An 18271-nucleotide genomic window follows, 5' to 3' on the forward strand; every position below is an offset into this window, starting at 1 on the left:
TGTTGACAGTTCTGTTGACTCACTCTGACTGCAGCCTGCTGGTCGGGGACATCATTCAGGATCTGGATGTCAGCTACGAGCGCACAGCTGCTCTTTTCTGCACGCGCTCATGAAGGCACTGGGTAAGATTTCAACAGTGATGTCAGCTTGAGTCTCACGTATACTGGGAGTCAAAGAGGACAAGGAAGAAAATGTGACTCATTGCATGCTCTGCCACATTTTTTTATGTTGCTTAACTTTGTTTTCTGCAGTGCCTTTCAAAGTTTCTATCAGGGAGTACACTTCAGGATGTATAATTTGCTCGTTATGAAATTATCAGTATCTTTGGAAACATTTAATACATCGTGATGGTTTAATTGCTGATTAATATTCATAATAATATTCATACAGAAGTTTTACAAACCCTCACAGTAAAAATGTATGAATTAAATGTTACTGATGGGCTCTTTTCAAAAACATCAGCGTCTGTGTCACACTGATTTTGATCAACTGACTTATTTTATTGTAACCAAACCTATGCTCATATTGTTGTCTTGTTTTTCCTTTAGTGAGGTGGTTTCTTTCCACTTGTAGCAGGACCAGTACATCTGCCAGCTCCAATCAAAGCTCCAGTGACCAGGAAGACCTCAGCATTCGCCAATTCCTGCTGAATTACCGCAAACAGAAAGAACTGGCAGAGGGCATTGGAATAGAGGATGATGACACTGAAGACCGAGGTAATAGGTCTGTCTAAGGGCCAGTGGAATATAAGCTATAGGTTGTAGTGGTGGTTATATTAGATTCAGAGTGTAGAGGAGATGGATCATTGTAATTAAGAGTCATAGAAATCTGAACCTCACTGCTAAACTGGCGGTCTAACTGTACATGTGCTGCCATTGCAGAAGTCCCTCCCACTGAGTGTGAGGATGTGGAAGATATTGGTCGTCCTGATGTGAAAGCAGAGCTTCCCTCCCACCTCAGCATCACTAAGGATGTTAAGGAGCGCTGCATTCATCTGCTGTCTGATCCCAGCCTCAGGCTCCGACTCAAGGTACTGTATCAGTAGTTTTATGTAGAGTCAACTGTAGGGATGAGTATTGATACGATTTTCACGATTTCGATTCCATTTTCGATTCTGTTTAATGATTCGATTCTTTATCGATTCTTTTTAAAAAAGGAGAACACTAAGGTCGAATAGCTTAGAACTTTGTTTTATATCTTCTCTTTGAACAAGATAGAAATTTAGGAGTAACATGGCCTTACAAACCCAACAGTGAGATCTTAAGAGATCCAGCCTATGGCTTTTCAATGGGGTGTCACAGGGTCCCCAGGAAAAAAAAATTGTAAATGTAAAATAATAAAATAAATATTCTTCTGTAGCAATAACAAAGTATAACATAAATTATTCTGTAGCAATTACACAAGAATATCCAGTAATGTCCCTGCCTACAATTAAACACATTCACTTACCGAAAATCGGGGGCATCTGCTGTGGCAAATGGGTGCAAGCCTTTTACCACAAACTTAGTCACTGCTCAGTGACATTCGTCTATCCTGGCCTGAAAGGAGACGCTACCGGTAGACTGCAGCGAGAACTGCCAGCATCTGAGCCAGCCAGACTCTGTCTGTCTCTCTCATCATGGTCACCTAAATGCACAGTAATGGCAGGTTTTGTAATAAGGCAGATCGCGCTAACATAATATGCACTGTTAGTTGATTATTTACCCACCGCATTAACGGGAGAGGACGTGCAAACGTTACCGCTGCTGCTGGGTTGAGATTCACGAGTCCGGAGCGGAATTAAAAACATGACATTCATTTAAGGTTATCGTGTGTTTTGTGAGCAAATGCTTTTGCATATTCGTAGTGTTTCCTCCCTTAAATTAAATATCTACTTTGCAAGTATGTCCAAAACACTAAATCATTGGTTAATGAGAGATATCACAATTTTTGGACGCAATCTATTATCCAAATCAGAGGGCGTCTCAAAGATGGTTTATCCAGCTTACTCATTATACATTACCCCAAAAAGTATTAAAAAGATTAACTCCATAATCTATCAATTCATTTGGTGCAATAAAACACATTACATTAAAAAAATCACAACTCGTCAAAGATTACACCAAAGGTGGTATAAAGACAATTGATTTTCAATCAATGGTTGGAGTATTTAAAATTATCTGGATAAAAGCCTTCCTCTTGAAACCTGACTCCATATGGTTCCATATCCCTAAAAATATTTTCAAAAAGGTGGGAGGGTTGGATTTTCTCCTGAAATGTGATTTTGATATATTGAAGTTGCCTGTGAAACTGTCAGAATATCATAAGCAGGTCTTGTCTTATTGGAAGATGGTTTTTGCCCATAACTTCACGCCACATTGCTCCACCTTGTGGAATAACAGGACCATTACAAGTAATAGGAAGTCATTGTTCATTAAAGAGTGGTATGAAAAAAACATCATCTTTATAACAGATTTACTTGATTACAAATTAGTTTACCTTCTTTACAGCTAAATCAGATTCCTTTAACTAATAAAAAGTGTAATAATAAAATCATAAACAATATATTTAAAAATGAATTATTTCACGATTTTAACAGTAACACAAAATTAAAAGGGAGTAACGTTAAAATAACGAACAAATATTCACACTTTTTAAAATGGCCTATCCCCCCCAAAGTCAAAGAAATGCAATTTAAAATAATTAATGAATATTGCCCAGCAGCTGAAATGCTTAAAAAAAGGTTTGGGTTTGAGGTGGAGTCATGTGGATTTTGTTTACAAAATGAAGAAAGTATTGATCATTTGTTTTTTTTCCTGCTCAGTAACGACTGACTTCTGGCAGGATTTGGTAGACTAGTTGAGTGTAAGAATAGATGGGATGACCCCACTGACTCTAACACAGGTTTTATACAATAATGGCGATCCGTCTAAGGAACTTGCCATGCTCCACAATATGGTAATAATTATGGGCAAATACCACATTCACAAGTGTAAATGGCAAAACCAAAGACCTTCCCTAAGTGCATTGAAGATTGAACTGAAGTCTTTTTTGTCATCTTTAGAATTAGTGAAGGATTCATGTAAAGATGCTGCTTTGATATGTGAAAATGGGACCCAGTTTCTATCCTTTTAATGAATATGTTTCGTTTGGTGTACCAAGTAAGCCGCATGTATGTTAAAGTGTTCACGGAAAGGATATTGTTAAATGTCATAAGAATGGCCTTCACACATATTTATATTGTTTTTTGTTTTTCTGTTAGTCTTCTCCTATTTCTTTTGTTTTCTTACTCAACGTTTCAAGATGTTGTTGCACCAATGTTGTCTCCCAATGAGAGATTGTAACAGTGTTGCCAACTCCTCAGTAAGGAAAATCGCTATTGGCTGTCCTAAAAGTCGCTAGAAGTCGCCAAATGACGTCATCGCCTAATTTGCATAATTAGTCATGCTAATGTAATTGTAACCTACGTTGTTGGGGAGAGAAATAACATCGTGGAAGAGACATAAAGTGAGTAAAAAACGTCCTAAATGCAGTTAGAATTTATTTAGAACTACAAATTAAATTTCTTTTAGCAATTATTGTTTTTTTAATGTCACAATTCCAACCCTGCTCCTTTATCCAGGCCTGGACCGGCAAAAGTGACCCGAAACTGGCACTCTGGTGGAGTTACTTTGTGTGTGAGAGTGCATGTTTATAAGTAGTTTTAAACCTTGTGATCCACAAAACAGCATAACAGTAAAGGAAGAACTGACTGCGTTACAGTCAGTGCGGGAGCAGCGGCTTCGCTCATGCGCGATTCATTTGCCGTATGGACGCACAGGTGTGAACGTCTCCTGCCCTGATAGCAGCGGGGGGAGGACTATCCTCCGCCTGGGAGCGCTTTGGCACGGGTGAGGTGCCCACCGCAGCACCGCTGCTTGTTGAGAGTAAGAGCCATACGCGTTTTCACGTCAAAAAGTCGTCATAAATAAGTCTCCAATAATACCAGAAAAAGTCGCCAGATTTGTCGCTAGTCGCTTTTTAGAAAAAAAGTCGCTAAGGGGGTCTGAAAACTCGCTAAATATAGCGACAAAGTCGCTAAGTTGGCAACACTGGATTGTAAATGTGTGCAAAATATAAATAAATTAAAAAAAACAAAACAAAACCAAATGACGGCTCACGGAGGGGGGGGCAAGATGGCGGAATAAGCGGCTGTACAATCTGCAGGTCTGATTAGGAAACGTGATTTTGATGTCCTGAAAAGTACTTTACCGACAAACAGTTACTCCAAAAGGAAGTAGAAGGCAAGCGAAACCCCCCTGGAAGTTACTTTGAAAGACCCTCAAAAAAACAAACAAACAAAAAAAAAAAAGACGGGTCACGTGACCCGCTGTCCACTTCCTTATCTGATCATGTGATTAACAGAGCTAGCGAACGGATCAGCCGGACAGACTATTCTTCACTATTTCAGCTAGAAGGTAATGGCAGCTTTATTAGTCCTTTTCTCAATATGAACGCGTTGAGACGGCTACCAAAGGCACCGTTAGTCCTTTTTACATGGCTGACAGCACGGAAATGGTTTTCTGTTGTTTTTGCAACACAGGGAAAAAGAAATTAGAAATCCTGGGTGAAATTAATAGTTTTTAAACCAAACAGTATACCTTGCTAGTATAGTTAATATTGCTTATTTTGCATGAGCTAGTTTAAATGTAAGATGACAGTGTTATTGTTGGCTATTGTGGCATAAAGTTATCTCTCTAATAGCCTTTGGTCATCTAATAATAAGTAAGTGGTGTTATTATGGGAAAACTAAAGCCCCTATGGAGAGAGGTTAAATTCAAAAACCTCACAAATGTATGTGATATAAACTATGGTAATAAGTTATGATTCACATCAGACAAAGGAATGCTCTAATTTACACAAAAATATACACCGATTTCAACAAAAAAGTCCCTCTTTACACACAATTTTTAATGTGTAACTTTACAAATGTGATCATTTTTACTTTCAAAAAGCTTCCTCTGAGTGTAAATGTCTACAGATATTTGACATGATGATGTCACATGTGTGAGGTTTCGAGACACTTTTTGCCTGTGGACTATGTTCTCTATGCTTATCTTCAGCTAGATTAACAAATGTACATCATGGTAAAAAAAAATTGTCTTAAAAATATTTTTCAGACTCACCGATTCTTCACGGATTTAATGGACGCTGCATTTATTTTTTTGAACCAAGCTCAATTTTTCCGATGTTTTGCATCCAAATAAACAGATTTGACCAATTAGATCGCTGCCTTTGGCAACAAGCACGCTCATAGCTCAAATCGGCCACCCCCAGCTGCCTCCTCTGGCGACTGGGGCAGATGTTGAGACCTGGCTGTCCTCACCCTGGGCGGCAACCCCCTCCTCTCCTGCTCACCCTGGCCTTACTGATAAAACTGTAGTTAGGAGGGGTCGTCTCGATGAGAACAGCTCCACTGTTACTTTGGTCCAACCAAGTTTCAGTTAAAAACATAAAATCAAGGCTGTGCTCAGTGATTAAATCATTAATTAAAAATGTTTTCCCAGCTAAAGATCTAACGTTTAATAAAGCCAACTTAAGTGTTTTAGAGGTATTATTTGCCCCCTCGTGTTTGGGAGCAGTCTGTGGCACACAAGGTATGTTTAATATATTTAAAGATCTTTTAGGGTGCAGCTCTCTGTGTTTTGACCAGGCCACATGTCTCCTTCTGCCACCTAAAAGTACAGAAATTTTAAAACCTTCTAGTAAACAGGGTCCCAGCTTCTACTGGGAAAAGTCACCACTGCCATAATCCTCGCAGCCCGGACCCTCCACACATCAGACTGCGGAGACAGAGCATGAAGGTGGTAAGGAGGAACTAAGGGGGGGGATTGCTCTGTTGAGGGCGGGGCTCGATGGCGAACCTTTGGTTGCTCTGGTGGGGGGTTTATGGGGGACAAAAAGGGATTGGGGCGGGGGGTAGATCTGAGCCCAGCATTGACCCGCTCCATCATCTCCTCAGTGAATTTCAGGTGTGGGGAGGAGGGAGAAAGGGAGGGGGAGGAGGGTGATGGCGTGTCAGGGGTTTGGGGAACTGGGGAAGGTCATGGTCCCTGGTCCTGGTCGTTGGTGTTGTTGAGAGAGTTGGAGGCAAATAGGGACCCCTCTTCTTGCCTCTGATGTCTCTCCTTTCTGAAGCTCTTCGGGGGTGGGGGCAGATGAGGCTCCTCTTCAAGGTTTCTGCTGGGCTTTGTCTGTTCTTGGAGTACTGTTTGTTCCTCTATATGACATAACTCCTGCTATAGGCTAATTGCTAACTACAACAACAATACGTCGTTCAAGTGGAACAGCGAAGCGCAAGTACGAAAGCCAAGGGGGTTGTCACATGATTCGGAAGGCATTGTGGGCTCAGCCAATCAGAGCCAGCGGATTTCATTACGCGGGCATTTTGCCGTAACACGGGCAGAAATATTGCCGTTAAGTGCCTTCGTAACTTGAATTTTTCGTTAAATGGGGTATTCGTAAGTCGGGGTTCCACTGTAATTTCCCACTGCACATCTGCTGATCTCTCACAGCACACCCAGTGGTTTTCAACATCTGATCTAGACAATAATCAATAATCAAGTGCACCCAAAGGAACTTTGTGTCAGGGGTGATACGCTCAGTACGGACAGTTGGCATTCCTAATGGAGTGGTTGCAAAAGTAATGCAGTTTCTTGTGATTGAGTCATGCAGTAATGAACCTGTAAGTGTTAGTTCTTTTGTCTGGTTAAGTAGCATGATGGTAAATGGACTGGTTCTTGTATAGCACTTTTCTACTCTGCGCACTCAAAACACTTCACACAACTTGTCTCAGTCACACAAGTTCTTTCTGTGCTTACTATCTACCATCCACACACATTCATACTCCAAGGATATTTGATGTGCAGACTGAAGCAGCCAGGCATTAAATCACCAACCCTCTGATTAGTAGATGAGCTGAACTACATCCACCCGTGATGTTATGCTGGTATATTGGTAAGATTATGTTTGGGCATTAGTTTAATAGCAGCGACCAACCTCCAAACCGTTTTCAGTCAGGTTGGTTCAAGCAAAAAGAATTCCATTTGGAGAACAGAGTTACCTGCCAAAGCATGAATCTGGTGCAGTGGTTGTAAAGCAGACAGTTTCACTTACAAAGGATATAACTTTCTTTACACTTTTTACTTAAATATGTGGAAGCTGCAACAATTTCTTTTCTCTCTGAAAAATCACTGAGCAGTAAACCCCATGAGAGAATCATGTTTGTTTTTTATAGGTGAATATTCTGTATTTGTTTCCAGCTTTGTCTCTTACATACAGAGATTTCTCTGGACTGTGTGTGTTTCAAAGACACTGACTTCCTCCAATGTTATTCTCAAAAATGTTATTTCAAGTTTCTTGAACGGTTGGTCCATGCGGTCTTTCACAACAGTCATGAGCCCTTCCCCATTTTTGTCCCAAGTCAGCCTCTCAGTGGTACACTTTTTACACCCAGTCATGTACTAAATAATCAGATTTATTTAGGATTTTCCACCTCTTTGTTTTTAAATTGCACCACTTTTACAAGCTTGTGTTGCCCTTGTTTCACTTTTCTGTTATCCCACCTAAAACCTATTCAGACTTCTAAAAAATGTCAATTACAGTCATATTATTACAGTCACAATATTTTTGCAGATTTAAATACAGACATATTTGCATAATTCTACAGTTTCAGTACCACCTTTACACTTTAAACATATAACTATAAATCAAGAATCCATTAATTTTTTTCATAAACTAATTTTAATGTTCTTTTTGAACAGGAACAATGTCAGTGGTGACGCTTGAAAAGTGTCGAGAGAACATTCGAAAACAGTTGGACAATGTAGTGGACTTCTGGCTCAAATACTCTCTTGACAGAGTACATGGGTACTGCCTTTACACTGGAATATGTTTGTACTGCTATATTGTCCAAATCCTTGTAATGAGTTCTTTTGCTTTCTATTTTAGAGGCTTCTTCACCTGTATTGGAAAGGATGGGAAGATCTATGATGAGCTGAAATATGTCTGGCTGCAGGGTAGACAGGTGAACCTCGACAGTGATTGTAATAATCTGCTGTGACATTAGGTTGTTCAGTGTGAAGATTTTGCTATATATGTGTCTCACAGGTGTGGATGTATTGTCGCTTGTACCGAACCATGGATCGCTTCCACAAGCCTGAAATCCTTGAAGCAGCAACAGTTGGTGAGTGTGAATGTAATGCTTGACTATACAGCTCATACTTCCGGTATGATGGCGCCTGTGGCGCCTGTGTTTGGCTTTGCCGCTGCCGGGTGCAGTTTGTCACCCTCTTTCGTCGTGCTGTTTTTCTCTGCTCTGCTGTTTTTTATTTGTATCAATGATGTACTGGCTGCCTTGGTTTATGATCATTTGACGCTGCTATCCATCCGATCTTCAATGATGGCTCAAGATGTCTCATCCTCCTCCTCCTTTGGCACTTTCCATCCTCCGCACTTTCCTCCGCACTCCTTTGGCACTTTCCATCCTCCGCCAGTGGCTGGATCCTCGGCCAGCATCCTCAGCGTTCCCCGCAGACCACGGAGAAGGAGAGGAAGAAGAGCAGGTATCCAGGTGAAGCTTAGGCTTTTCTGGCGGCGGGGGCTGACTGGAAAGCGATGTCGAGCGTGCTTTGTTACCTATGCTCAGAACAGCTCCATGGAGAGGAATTTGTGTTCCATGTCCCTGCTTGGATATGCAGGGCCCGGCTCTCCGAGACCGTGCTGCCTCAGAAGGGTTCATCCAGACTCTCCTGCTGACTGGCTTTTCATCCCCTCGGTGAGTGGAATCTACGAGCGTGAAGGCTCAAACCCCGAGTATTTACGTCCTTTAACTCGAGCCTCTGCCAAAAATGATGCTTTCACCCCGCTGAACATGGCGCTTTTTAATGCCCGATCATTGACTAATAAATCGTTCGTGCTTAACGATTTTATATCTTCTAAAAAACTGGACTTCTTATTTCTTACCGTGACCTGGCAGCGGGACTTGGACTATTCGTCTCTCATTGAAATGTGCCCGAACGGCTATTCCGTCATCAGCCAGCCTCGGGGATCTGGTCGTGGAGGAGGTCTCGCGGTGGCATTTCAGGGCCGTTTCAACTGCCGTTCAGTGAAAGTTGGACACTTTCTTTCCTTTGAATTACAGCTTATTAAAATCGGAAGTAAGGATCCTTTCTATTGTGCTGTGGTGTATCGTCCACCCGGCCCAAATAGCTTGTTTTTATCGGAGTTTAGCGACTTCCTGTCCTCTACTATGAGGTTGTCCAGACTGCTTTTAGTTGGGGATTTTAACATACATGTTGATGATGACTCCGACCTCTTTGCCAGAGGTTTTATCAACATTATGGATTCTTTTCATTTTACCCAGCATGTGTCCGGCCCCACACACAACAAAGGACACACACTGGACCTTGTTTTTACTTTGGGTTTGAATATTGATTCTATTTGTTCTGAGGACATCTTTATCTCTGATCATCACTGTATTCTTTTTAACATGTCTTTTCATGAGCCTTTGTCTCCTGTTCACCGGACAATTATCTTGCGCATCATAAATTCCTCCACAGCGGAGAATTTCTCGGATGCTTTTAATTTAACACTATCCCCGCAGAACGGCGTTGATTTCTTAACAGATCTATTTAATAACCATTGTTTTTCGATTTTAGATGAAATCTGTCCGGTTAAAATGAGACCCGTTTCTGTTTCCAAGTCCTTACCTTGGCTAAATGACAACATCCGCTCCATAAAACGTGATTGTCGTAAAGCTGAGCGCTTATGGAGGAAAACTCATTTAAATGTTCATCTCCTTTACTTAAAGGATCTTTTAGCCTCTTTTAACAATGCAATTAGAGATGCGAGGGCTGCTTATTTTTCTCATCTGGTTGCAAAGAGCAGAGGTAATCCTAAGGTATTATTTGACACTATTACTGATATTATTACTCCTGCTCCACCTGCTGCCATTATTTCTTCTAATGAAGACTGCGAAACATTTCTTTCTTTTTTTCTAGAAAAAATTAGTAATGTAAGGAAAAAATTGTCCCCATCAGCATCTGCATTGTCAGTTCCTACGCCAGCTCGGCCTGTCGTTTTAGAAAGCTTTTTACCCGTCTCACTATCAGAGCTGGAAAAAATAATTAATGCAACAAAAGCATCCTCCTGTTCACTCGACATTTTACCCGCATCGTTATTCAAAAATGTCTTCCACTCTATTGGTCCCTGTGTGCTCACCATAATTAACACCTCACTGGGATCTGGTAAAGTCCCTGCTTATTTTAAAACTGCTGCTATACACCCCCTGTTAAAAAAGCCTATGCTGGACCCATCTCTCACTAGCAATTACAGACCAATCTCAAAAATACCGTTAATTGCTAAGATATTAGAGAAGGTTGTGGCTAAGCAGCTTACAACAGTTTTAGACAAACATAATATCTTTGACAAATTTCAGTCTGGCTTTCGTAGAGCTCATTCTACTGAAACAGCCCTTCTTAGAGTTTCCAATGACATTCTGATGCAAAACGATGCAGGAAAGTGTTCTGTACTCCTAATGTTGGACCTTACGTCAGCCTTTGAAACCGTTGACCATTATATTTTGCTTGAAAGGCTGAAATACTGGGTTGGTGTATCTGGGTCTGCCTTAGAGTGGTTCTCCTCGCATCTCTATGAACTAGGGCTGCCACAAACGATTATTTTGATAGTCGACTAGTCACCGATTATGTTTGCGATTAGTCGACTAATCAGATCATCATCCATTGGACGTAAAACGTACAGCTTATTGCACCAGCAGCATCTGCTCTTATATAACTATCATTAGCTTACAGCTTTAAGTGTTTACAGTATGTGCTAACTAAAAATAAAGACAAGATGATAGTTTATTAAATTTTAATGAAATTTGTAGATTGTTTCGGTGAAGTTTAATAAACTCCTTGCTATCTAAAATATAACAGGACACTGGAGTATATTCTCGAGTATATCTCACACTTCTGATAATCAGCTGTCTTCTTGACGTTTATTCAGCTGTGTAAAAACTATAACTTTAATCTCAGCCAAACCGATTTACTCAGGAACAAATAAAATACTAAAAAAAAAAAGCCGAACAATAACATTTTGAGTTTATCTAAGTGACTTATATATATTTAACCTGAGTAGCGAAAGACGGCGGTGGGTTTGAAAACGATTTGTCGGGAGTCCGGTGTTCTCACGGCTCTAGCTATCGAGCTAGTGGGTAACAGACGTCTCCGAAAAGCGCTTTTGAAAATATGTGGTGTCTTGATAAACTGAGCAGATATTTGAGGTTTACACAGCTACATTCTCGCCTGAAAATATGTTAAACGTTTATTTTGTGACCCAGAAAGAATAATAAGAGTAATATTAAAACTAACTAGCTGCCGCCATTGTTGGAAACTGAGCTGGGCTGCGCTATGAATTCTGGGACACCGCTTCTTCTTCTTCTTCGGGGTTTAACGGCAGCTGGCATCCTTGTACATGCAGTGCTGCCATCTTCTGTTTCAGTCCGTTATTACACTCTTAAATCCTACTACTTATTCCCGCGTCTTTTGGGATCTTACAAAGCTTCAAACGATGCGTCGACTATTAAATCAGTCGTCGACGATTTTGATAGTCGATGTAATCGTGACTAGTCGACTAATCGTGGCAGCCCTACTATGAACGATACTTTTCTGTGGCGGTTTCTAAGTACAGGTCATCTTCCACGTCCCTGTCCTATGGTGTGCCACAAGGTTCTGTGCTGGGGCCCTTATTGTTTTTAATATATCTACTTCCTCTCCAGCATATCTTGAGCCCCTTTGAGGACATTTGCTACCACTGCTACGCAGACGACATCCAGCTATATATATCTTTTAAACCTGAGGATGTTTCTAAGCTGCAGATTCTGATTGTGTGCTTAGAAACCATCAAAGGTTGGATGGCTGACAACTTCCTCCAACTTAATGAAGAAAAGACTGAAGTCCTTCTATGTGCTCCAGACAGACATGTACCTAACATAATGAATGCTCTTGGTCCTCTTTCAACATTTGTGAAATCGTCTATCAGGAACCTAGGGGTAACCTTTGATTCTGCTCTTACCCTGGATGTCCACGTCAAATCTCTGGTTCGGTCCTGTTTCTATCATTTAAGAAACATTTCTAAATTGAGCCCCATAGTATCTCATACTGAACTGGAGATTGTTATTCATGCATTCATTTCATCACGATTGGACTACTGTAATTCACTGTTTACATGTCTAAACAAAAACTCCTTGGAGCGTCTGCAGATTGTCCAAAATGCCGCAGCAAGGCTTCTGACAAAAACATCGAAATACTCTCATGTAACACCATTGCTTATACAGCTGCACTGGCTCCCCATTGAATTCAGAGTCCACTTTAAGATTCTGGTTCTGACATTTAAGGCTCTTCAAGAACAAGCACCAGCGTACATCATTGAACTTTTACAGCCCTATGCCCCTAGTAGGTCCCTGAGGTCTTGTGATCAGGGCCTGCTTGTTATTCACTATACAAGACTGAAAACCAAGGGTGATAGAGCTTTTACTACTGTGGCCGCCAGACTGTGGAATTCTCTTCCTCAGAACTTAAGATCTGCAGACTCAGTGATTACTTTTAAAAAACAGCTAAAAACACATCTTTTTAAAATTGCATTTTGTTAACTTTTGACTGTTTTTGTTTTATACTTTGTGAAGCACTTTGTGATCTTTTATCTAGAAATGTGCTATATAAATAAAATTTTACTTACTTACTTACTTACTTACTTACTTACTTACAGCTCTGTATCATGAGCATTGTGTTTTTCTCAGAAGTGACAGCGTCCAGTCGCTCTTACCGAGAGCAGCACATAATAAAGGTTTCTTGCATCTTTTTTAATATGCATTTACTGTGTATTTATATCACAAACGATAAATGTTAATCATTGACTTGACTGACTTGAAAGGTCTCATATCTTAACAATCAATTTATTTCTGCTTTTATGAGTTTGTTTTTTTAACATTCTAGGCCAGCAGTCCCCAACCTTTTTTGCGCCACGGACCGGTTTATGCCCGACAATATTTTCACGGACCGGCCTTTAAGGTGTCACGGATAAATACAACAAAATAAAACTAGTACCGGTACAGAAAAAAAGATTTATTCATAACACACGTGAAAAGACCCAGGAAAACCGAGTTAACGATAAAAACGATAACAAAATAACGCTGAAAACCGATAAAAACCCTGAAAACCATACATTTCACACCTGAGCCTCTACTCTCGCGGCCCGGTACCAAACGACTCACGGACCGGTACCGGTCCAAGGCCCAGGGGTTGGGGACCGCTGTTATAGGCAACAAGGTATAAAGTATGACCTGTGATTAGTGGATGTTACTTCTAACACTGAAGCACCAAGGCCTCTGTTGAACAAAGGGGGGCGTGTCCAAACGAAGCCCATGTTGCAGCCCAAAGATAAGCAAGACCTCGTTTCTCTGAAATGATGCGACTGCCCTGTTATGTGATTGGAGCTGTTTTGTGAACTGGATCTGAGGATCATCACAAGCTTGCAGGGAGATTGTAAGCACATTAAAAAGGTGAAAAATATCGGCAGTTAGGGAGCATTCTGACATGATAGCTCCCAATAATAACAAATTATTATCTTCTCAAATCAGTTTAGCGATATCTATATAAAGGGTAGCACGGTGGTGTGGTGGTTAGTCCTGGTCCTGAGTTCGACTTCACCACCTTGCTGGGCCCTTTCTGTGCAGAGATTGCACACTGGGCACCCACTCACCAGCTCTGTAACCTTTAAGGGAGATAAACTTGGCTTTTGGAGGCAGAAACTCTTTCCCCAGCCCAAAGACTTTTTCCATCTTGAACAAACTTATTTCCCTTTTGTTGGGCTTACCCCCACCAGAGCTGCTTCCAAGCTCGCACTTCATACTACTCCTCTTCAATCCTTTTGTTGGTGGAGTGGTGGCCTGAGGATCAGGACCCTGTAACTGCTGCACTCCCCATTCCTTTATCCAGGAAGAAGTGGGGCTCCTGTTTCGGGCACTCAGCCTGTACCTGCCGACGTTGGCACCAGCCAGAGCCTGCAGCTCCATCCGCTTTCCTTGCTACACACATCCTTTAGGTCACTTGCTGGGCCTCCCGGGGAGTTCCATCTCTGTAAAATCTTAGGTTGAGGTGACTGCTGCTGAGCCAGCCAACTCTGAAACTGAGTTTTACATCGCTAAAGGGGCGATCGTGGCTCAAGAGTTGGCAGTTCGTCTTGTAATCGGAAGGTTGCCGGTTTGAGCCCCAGCTCGGACAGTCTCGGTCATTGTGTCCTTGGGCAAGACACTTCACCTACCGCCTACTGGTAATGGCCAGAGGGGCCGATGGTGTGATATGGCTGCCTCGCTTCTGTCAGTCTGCCCCAGGGCAGCTGTGGCTACAACTGTAGCTTGCCTCCACCAGTGTGTGAATGTGAGAGTGAATGAATAGTGGAATTGTAAAGTTCTTTGAGGGTCTCGAAAAGCGCTATATAAATGCAATCCATTATTATTATTATTAAAGCATCTCAATCAGAAATTGAATTTTAGAGGCTGTTGCACCACCTAGGACCTCACCAAAGATCGTGTGTCTGATAAGGACTGAGCATCTGCTCATGGCTACTAACATCCTTTGTACTTGGACTGGCCAGCTTCATGCCTGCAGTGTGGTCTGAGCTAGGAGCTTCTGGAGTCCCAGTTGCCAGGAGAGACTACTAGGGTTGGGTATCGTTTAGGTTTTATCCGATACCAGTACCAAACCGGTACTTTTGAAACGGTGCCGGTGCTTAAACGGTGCTCGAACCGGTGCTTAAATAATGGAGAACACAAAATTGGTCCAAAAACCTCTCATGTTCAGCTGTTTTTTTTGTAAAAAGATAACAATGTTAGCCTTTTCTGCAGCTATAGGGCATTTATGGTATCACTCTTGGCTGGAAGCAGTGCTTAATCAATGGAAAAAACACCAACTTTGTCCAAAAACCTCTCATGTTTAGCTGTTTTCCACTTTTTGTTTGGTCGTTTTAGCCTTTTTTTGGCCAGGGTGAAGGGAGTATCTGCCATCAAACAAGAAGACAGATGCATGTAACTACAATGGTGTTTGCTAGTTCACCTTACATGCATTAATTTAATAACGTGGTTAGCCTACTCAACGTAAATTACACACGAACAACATTAAGCTACTCACGCAGAGAAGAACGGCTGCTGCTGCCATCATCATCCGTCATCATTTCTGCTACACTGGCAGGGCTAGGGGCTAGGACTCTCCTCTTCGGGTTTTTGGGGGATGTTGCTAACTCCGGGTCCGATAACAGGCAACCCACCCGCAGTAGATGTGCATGGTGTGAGGTCTCGCAACAAGTTATCAAATACGGCGCATTTCTCAGCTTTTAACAAAATGCTATATGTCGCCAGGTGTTTCATCAGATTCGAGGAGTTACCTCCTTTGCACAGTATCACCTTAAAGCACTTGTTGCAGGCTGCTGAGTTTGCATCTTTTGCTGTGAAGTACAGCCATAATTTTGACCACTTCCCCTTGGGCATTTTTAATCTGTAGCTCTGCTCTAAAAGAACCTACGTATCAGGGCCCGCCTACTATCCTCGGAAAGGTAAAATGATTGGCTAGGTGCCATAATGGCACCGGATACCGGTACCCATCCCTAGAGACTACACAGCCTGCGGTGCCACAGTCTTCAGCCTCAATTGAGGGCCTTCCACAGACCCAGCATCCAGTGTTGGCTGAGCATCCTGTGTTGCCCTAGGCTCTAGAGTCAGCTATGGGTCCTGCACAGCCTCACCCAGCCTTCAAAGTACTTTGTGAGCCTTGCACAGCCTAAGCTTTATGATATCCTGCATATCCTGAGAATCCTGAACTTCCTGCATCTTCTTAGAGTCCTGAGATTTTAGTGAACCCCAAGTCTAGGCCAGCCAAACATTCTACGCTGCCACGGATCCCCAACACTTCAAAGTCTCGAGTGCATGAGGGTCTCAGTCTTCACAGGGAGTCACTTGCTGGGCCTCCTGAGGAGATCCATCTCCTCCATCATCACTAGCCCCCAGACAAATAACTAGCGGTATCCTGTCGCCTACGCCTCTCCCAGCCTTTAGAGAGTTTCCTTCATTACTGGCCTCCAGAGGGTTTCCATGGCCTTTGTTGTTGACATTCAGCAAAGCCACCTGCGGTATACCATGGCCTTTGTCACTGGCCTCCAGCAAAGGCACCAGAGGTACTCTGTACTCTCTGTCGCCACCAGCCTCCAAAAGGTTTTCTTCACCTCAGGTGCTGCTGACCTCCAGCCAAACCTCCTGAGGTGCTCCTCCATTGTCACTGGCTGCCTCCTTGGACACCAGAGTGATTTCATCACTGGTCTCTTGGACATTCAATTCAGTTCAGTTCAATTCAATTTTATTTATAAAGCGCAAAATCACCGCAACAACAACGCCTCAAGATGTTTAATATTGTAAGGTGAGGACCCTACAATAGTACAGAGAAACCCCTTATGAGCAAGCAATTAGGCAGAAGTGGGAAAGGAAAAACTCCCTTTTGGGAGCAGAACCGGGCTCAGGAAGGGGCAGTCTTCTGCTGTAACCGGTTGGGGGTGAAGGGAGGAAAACAAGACATAAGACATGCTGTGGAAGAGAGCCAAAGATTAATAATAACTCGTAATTAAATGCAGAGGGGGTGTATAAACAAATGGTGAATAAAAAGGAGTGAGAGAAGGAGAAATTCCCAGTGCATCATGACAAGCCCCCTGCAGCCCAAGTCTATTGCAGAATAAGTAAGGGAGGATTCAGGGTCACCTGATCCAGCCCTAACTATAAGCTTTGTCAAAAAGGAACGCTTTAAGCCTAATCTTAAAAGTAGTGAGGGTATCTGTCTCCCAAATCCAAGCTTGGAGCCTGTTCAACAGATGAGGGGCCTGAAAGCTGAAGGCTCTGCCTCCCATTGTACTTTTTAATATCCTGGGAACCACAAGCAGCCTAGCAGTGTGAGAGCGAAGTGCTCTATTTGGGGTGATATGATACCATGAGGGTGTAAGTCTGTCTGAGTGATTTCCTTTCTTTTATCTTTTGCTGCTTGTTCTGGGATAAAGCTTTCATTTCTTTATACAAGTTAGTGATGTTGCCACAGTAGAGAATTTCAAAGGAAAAAACTGTCTATAAATTGTCAAATTAGTCCAGAATAATGTTCCTCAACGTAAAATGGCAAAAAATATCTCATTATCTATAGTTCATTATCAACAAAAAAGTCAGCTAATGTTGAGAAATCTCTGTTCCCGAGTTGAATGTCTGTGATATTTGGACGCTCAGGTGGCACTGCAGTAAAACTAGGCATGATTCTGTCACGGAAATCACTACATAGGATTGGGAACCCTTCCTGACTAAAGTTAAAGATTAAAGTTTAAAGCTCTATAACACAAAGAGGAAGCTACCTTCTTCTCTTGGCCAAAGATTATTTGAAATGGACTGAGGAAACGTGGAAAACTGTTCATTTCAGATCCGTTGAAATTCTTTTTGGAAAACACATCCCCTGACCTGATGAAGTGAGAGACCATCTGGCTTGTTATTGTCACTATTTGCAGGCTAAGGACTCGAATGCTGACTCAGGAGACAAGCTGTTTAATGAGTTGTAAAAATCCATAAAAGTAAATACAAAGTCTAAAGCGCAAAGCAACACAAAATACACAGGGACACAGAGAGATTCACAAAGGACTAGAAAACTGAGTAAACAGAGCTACAACCCAGATCTAATTCACTAAAATACAGAACCCAAGAGGAGTCAAAATAGAAACTAGAATTAAAGAATATAAAACAAGCTAAACACACTTTATGAAATTCTACAAGAAAATCCACAGATCCCGGGATCATGACAGTGTAGTGTAGCAGATGTATGATGATGCCACTGTTTAGGACTTTGTGAAAGGACAAAATTAAACTGATTCAGCACACTAGCATGAGCATAAATGCACTACAGGTATGTTGGTAAATAAAGGTATGTTGCACATATAGTGCGTGACAGGCAGAAATTTCTCTGTGACTCTACTGATCGTGTGCTTAGAGCTTGTTCCTGTGATGCCATGATTGTCAAGCCATTGGTAGTATATTGATATCAGCCAATTCTTCTGCCAGTGGTACATGCCTTCTAGGGGCTGTCTTTACATGATGGTTTCTCTTTTTGCTCCTCTTCTTTCTTGGATTTCAGCTGTCTGAGATATTCACTAAGCACATGGTCAGTTGGGGGTCTTTGTGATA

The 18271-nt window shown here is 41.9% G+C and overlaps 2 protein-coding genes across 7 annotated transcripts in view; both read left to right on the forward strand.

Annotated features, from left to right (window-relative positions):
- On the forward strand, positions 1-5090 carry LOC146364421 (TELO2-interacting protein 1 homolog). The gene is made up of 4 exons (XM_084916626.1): positions 1-122; positions 549-716; positions 882-1030; positions 5082-5090. The coding sequence occupies exons 1-4, from the start codon at positions 110-112 to the stop codon at positions 5088-5090; spliced, it is 339 nt and encodes a 112-aa protein (XP_084772752.1). The 5' UTR covers positions 1-109.
- The window catches only part of renbp (renin binding protein), a 26445-nt gene continuing 11507 nt past the window's right edge, over positions 3334-18271 (forward strand). The window contains exons 1-4 of one of the 6 annotated variants that reach the window (XM_084916517.1): positions 3334-3486; positions 7782-7887; positions 7969-8044; positions 8128-8203. In XM_084916517.1, coding sequence (XP_084772643.1) covers positions 7787-7887; positions 7969-8044; positions 8128-8203 — 253 coding nt within the window. In that variant the 5' untranslated portion in view covers positions 3334-3486; positions 7782-7786. Of the gene's footprint in view, positions 3487-3513; positions 3906-3943; positions 5826-7781; positions 7888-7968; positions 8045-8127; positions 8204-18271 lie in introns of those variants that run through there. The other 5 variants (XM_084916515.1, XM_084916518.1, XM_084916516.1 and 2 more) reach the window with 5 other exon arrangements.

Source organism: Perissodus microlepis, chromosome 20, assembly GCF_051167445.1.
Source record: "Perissodus microlepis isolate ML-2025 ecotype Zambia chromosome 20, ASM5116744v1, whole genome shotgun sequence".
Classification (NCBI taxonomy): domain Eukaryota; kingdom Metazoa; phylum Chordata; class Actinopteri; order Cichliformes; family Cichlidae; genus Perissodus; species Perissodus microlepis.

Excerpts from the sequence above, each read along its gene's own strand:
- LOC146364421 (XM_084916626.1), top strand. Across the intron at positions 717-881 it reads TGATGACACTGAAGACCGAG|AAGTCCCTCCCACTGAGTGT; the intron begins GTAATAGGTCTG and ends CTGCCATTGCAG.